This window comes from Cebus imitator, unplaced genomic scaffold (assembly GCF_001604975.1).
Source record: "Cebus imitator isolate Cc_AM_T3 unplaced genomic scaffold, Cebus_imitator-1.0 Scaffold394, whole genome shotgun sequence".
NCBI classification, from domain to species: domain Eukaryota; kingdom Metazoa; phylum Chordata; class Mammalia; order Primates; family Cebidae; genus Cebus; species Cebus imitator.
The window spans coordinates 1,334,393-1,339,398 of record NW_016107709.1 but is presented as its reverse complement, the minus strand read 5'-3'; the positions used below and the strand labels follow the sequence as shown (position 1 = coordinate 1,339,398).

General features: G+C 41.8%; 1 protein-coding gene across 2 annotated transcripts in view; it reads right to left on the bottom strand.

Annotated features, from left to right (window-relative positions):
• Nucleotides 1-829: 829 nt before the first annotated feature.
• The window catches only part of CUNH9orf64 (chromosome unknown C9orf64 homolog), a 15,576-nt gene continuing 11,399 nt past the window's right edge, over nucleotides 830-5,006 (bottom strand). For both annotated transcript variants that reach the window (XM_017508548.2, XM_017508549.2), the window contains one exon: nucleotides 830-1,213. In XM_017508548.2, coding sequence (XP_017364037.1) covers nucleotides 981-1,213 — 233 coding nt within the window. In that variant the 3' untranslated portion in view covers nucleotides 830-980. The remainder of the gene's footprint in view (nucleotides 1,214-5,006) is intronic.

Sequence of the window (5,006 nt, the reverse complement as noted above, 5' to 3'; positions counted from 1 at the left end):
AGATTAGTCACATAAGGCATAATTAGTTTTAGGAAATTTAAAGAAAATATTAAAGTTCCTTATTTCTGTCAACTACATGTCCACAGGAAATAAAAATACAAGCCAAAACTAAACAGACAGAAAAATGATAAAGTTGGGAATACACAGTGATATGTCAGGAACTTTCTGTGGGTTTGTTCTGAGACAGGGTCTCCCTTTGTTGCCCGGGGTAGAGTGCAGTGGCATGGCCATGGCTCACTGAAGCCTCAAACCCCTGGGGCTCAAGCAATCCACCCTTTTCAGCCTCAGCTGAAAACCATAGTCGGGACTACAGCATGTGCCACCACACTAGGCTAATTTTTAACTTTTTGTAGAGATGGGGGTCTCCCGGTCTCCCTGTGTTGCCTAGACTGGTCTTGAACTCTTCTCCTCAAGCAATCCTCCCACCTTAGCCTCCCAAAGTGCTAGAATTATATGTGCGAGCCACTTCATCTGGCCAAGGAATTTTTTTTTTTTTTTTTGAGACATGAGTTTCGTTCTTGTTCCCCAGGCTGGAGTGCAATGGCGCGATCTCAGCTCACTGCAACCTCCGCTTCCTGGGTTCAAGAGATTCTCCTTAGCCTCCCGAGTGCTGGGATTACAGGCATGTAACACCATGGCTGGCTAATTATTTGTATTTTTAGTAGAGACGGGGTTTCACCATGTTAGCCAAAATGGTCTCGATCTCCCTACATCGGGTGATCTACCTGCCTTGGCCTCCCAAAGTGTTGAGATTACAGGCACGAGCCACCATGCCTGGCCAGGAAGTATTTTTTAAAGTAAGAATGGGTAATCAATTTCCTCATTCCTATAACCTCTATCATGTTCTTTAAATGTCAAAGCAAAACTGTACAGATGATATGATATAAAAATGCAGGGGGTTATCCGAATCACAGCACCAAAAAAAAAAAAGAGAAAAGAAAAATGCAAGGAGTTTTCTTTGGATCAGTTTACACTTGAGGTTAATAATATATGCAACGTGTGCGATGAAATGGAATTCCTTTCATATCTTCCCTATGGTCACGAGCATAGTCCCATAAGTAATAATCCAGAAGAATGGAGTTGATCTCTCCATTAGGTTTTTCACCCTTTTGTTCAATAAGCTCCAGAAGACAATTCCGGATCAGCTCAACACACCAAAGCGAGCACCCTCTGATTTCCACCTCTTGCCTGTCTCCATACGAGAGCATTTCTCCTGCAAGGGGGAAAAACAGTAAGAAAATTTTAATAGTCAATGATACAAAATCTACTGAGAACTTTACTGTAGAATAAAACATAATATTTAAATAGTACTCATTTTAAAACTGTAAATCTCAGACTTTATTTATTTATTTATTTTTGAGACAGACTTTGGCTCTTTTGCCCAGGCTGGAGTAAAGTGGCATGATCTCGGCTCACTGCAACCTCTGCCCCTCAGGTTCAAGTGATTCTCCTGCCTCAGCCTCCCAAGTAGCTGGCATTACAGGTGCCTGCCACCATGCCTGGCTAATTTTTTAGTAGAGACAGGGTTTCACCATGTTGGCCAGGCTGGTCTCGAACTCCTGACCCCAGGTGATGCATCCGCCTTGGCCTCCCAAAGTGCTAGGATTACAAGCATGAGCCACCATGCCCGGCTCAGACTTTATTTTTGGTAATTTAAATCATTTCAAAATGTAGGCACTGATTTTAAATTACAAGTTAAATTCCACAAAGACAGCGGCCACATCTGGCTTGTCTCAATATTCCCAGATCTAGCATAGCACCTTGCACATACTAGCTCCCCAATAAATATTTGATAAATGAATAACTGATCATAAATTTAAAAATATGACTACTAGTTATCAAAAAGATGGAATTTAAAATTGGGTTTGATACGAGAAAAAAATATATTATTGCAGGCTGGGTGCAGTGCCTCATACCTGTAATGCCAGCAATTTGGGAGGCTGAGGTGGGAGGATTACTTGAGCTCAGGAGTTCAAGACCAGCCTGGGCAACATGACAAAACCCTGTCTCTACAAAAAATACAAAAATTAGCCAGGCATGTGGTATGTGCCTGTAGTCCCAGCTACTTGGGAGGCTGAGGTGGGAGGGTCACTTGAGCCCAGAAGACAGAAGTTGCAGTGAGCTGAGATCACGCCATTGCACTCCAGTCTAGGCAACAGAGCCAACCTGATCTCCAAAATAATAAATATTTATTTTGGGAATATCTGATCCTGCAAGGTAGGCACTGGCTATGCCTTGCCACTGAGACTAGAGTAGGACTCGTGAACCGATGTCTCTAAGAAGCATGTAGATAAATGTAGCAGTCAGATGCAAACTATAGTGAGCTAGGTAGTGTATGTAGTCCTATGCAAAGGTACTGTATGTTTCCATATTTTTCTTATGACAGAAGTTAGGAAGTTTGATTTTTATGTGAAATTTCCTAATTTTTCAAGTGTTGGAAACTAATTAAAAATTGCTAACGTCACTGTTCAGGCTAAACATAACACAACTGTAAGCTATATTTGGCCTCTGACCACCAATCTGCACCCTACACAAAGCCTAACAGTACCCAAGAGATCTTGTGATTTTAAGTAGAGTTACTTATGCCCCCTCCATCCAACTCTCCCACGGGCTTAGGCAATGGTCAGTGGAACAGGTGGGAAAAAAACAATTAGAAAGTAAGGAAATGGTCCCTCCATTTCCTTACTTTGCCCCAGGTGCCAGCAAAGAAGCCGATACCTTTCTCTTCAGTTTTCCTGTTAATCATTTCCTCGAAATTTGACTATCAACGTGTTAAAATTGCCAGATCAACCAATCGAGTGGCTGGTCATGGAAGCAGATGCTCCCACCCAAGTAGAGCTATTAGATGAGACTGCTGCTCCAGTTCACAGCTGGACTGTAACCTTGAGGCAGAGGCACCCAGTTAAGCAGCACTGAGATTCCTGACCCAGGATCATAAATTTCTGTTGTTTTAACCACTACATTTTAGTGTAATTTGTTACACAGCAGTAGATAATAGGAGTGGGTTGAACTGTGGCTCACAAAAAGATACATTCAAGTCGTAACTCCTGGTAACTGTGAATGTGATTTTGGAAACAGGGACTTTCCAGATGTACTCAGGTGAAGATGAGGTCATACTGGATTAGTATCAGCCTTAAATCCAGTGAAGGAGAGGTGAGACCCTATCTCTACAAAAAATGGAAAAGGTAGCCAAGCATGGTGACATGCACCTCTAGTAACCGCAGCTACTCAAGAGGCTGAGGCTGAGAAGGGAGGATTGCTGAGCCCAGGAGTTTGAGGTTGCAGTGAGTTATGATCATGCCACTGCACTCCAGCTTTGGTGACAGAGTAAGACCCTGTTTCTAAACAAAAGAGAAAACATGTAAGAAAAGAACAGGATACAAAGGGACAAGAGACACAAGGGTAAGAAGGCTATGACTGGTGTGATGCAGCTACAAACCAAGGAATGCCAGGGACTGCTGAAGCCACAAGGTGCCTTTAGAGGAAGGATGGTCCTGCCAACATCTTGATTTCAGACCCCAGCCTCCAGAACTGTAACATAATACATTTCTGTTGCTTGAAGCCATCTAGTTTGCGGTAATTTGTTCTGTCAGCCCTAGGAAACTACAGCAACTTACAGTATGGGACAGAACATGGACTTCAGACAGAAAAAGACATTTGAGTGGACTGATAAACACAGAGTCAGGGAAGGTCATATGGCGTACATATTTGGTCTAAAAGCTGGCTCTGGAATCACAGTGAAAAGCTACATTTAGTCAAATTGCATTGTTAGTCTTTATAATTGGCCAAGTACTATGTCTTTGGTGAAGAGATGAGTTAGAGTGGACAGCTTGTGATTTTTGCACATTAATTTTGTATCCTGAGACTTTGCTGAAGCTGCTTATCATCTTAAGAAGATTTTAGGCTGAGACGATGGCGTCTTCTAAATATACAATCAGGTCATCTGCAAATAGAGACAATTTGACTTCCTCTTTTCCTAATTGAATACTTTTCTTTTTCTTGCCTGATTGCTCTGCCTAGAACTTCCAATACTATGTTGAATAGGAATGGTGAAAGAGGGCACCCTTGTCTAGTGCCAGATTTCAAAGGGAATGCTTCCAGTTTTTGCCATTCAGTATGATATTGGCTGTGGGTTTGTTGTAATAGCTTTTATTGAAATGCAAATCAAAACCACATTGAGATACCATCTAACACCAGTTAGAATGGCAATCATTAAAAAATCTGGAGACAACAGATTCTGGAAATGATGTAGAGAAACAGAAATGCTTTTACACTATTGGTGGGAGGAGTATAAATTAATTCAACCATTGTGGAAGACAGTGTGGCGATTCCTCAAGGATCTGGAAATAGAAATACCATTTGACCCAGCAATCCCGTTACTGGGTATATACCCAAAGGATTATAAATCATTCTATTATAAAGACACGTGCACACATATGTTCACTGCAGCACTGTTCACAATAGCAAAGACCTAGAGCCAACCCAAATGCCCATCAATGATAGACTGGATAAAGAAAATGTGGCACATATACACCATGGAATACCATGCAGCCATAAAAAAGGATGAGTTCATGTCCTTTGCAGGGACATGGATGAATCTGGAAACCATCATTCTCAGCAAACTGATGCAAGAACAGAAAACCAAACATTGCATGTTCTCATTCATAGGTGAGTGTCGAACAATGAGAACACATGGACACAGGGAGGGGAACATCACACAATGAGGTCAGATGGGGAGTGGGGGGCTGGGTAGGGATAGCAGGGGGTGGGGAGATTGGGGAGGGATAACATTGAGAGAAATACCTAATGGGGGTATGGATGGGGGAATAGAGACAGCAAACCACCATGGCATGTGTATACCTATGTAACAATCCTGCAAGATCTGCACGTGTACCCCAGAAATTAAAGTATAATTTTAAAAAAAGGAAAAACGATTTTAAATTAATAAATAAAACATTAAAATCATGAAAAAAAAAAAAGAGAGAGAGAGAGGGTGGACAGAAATC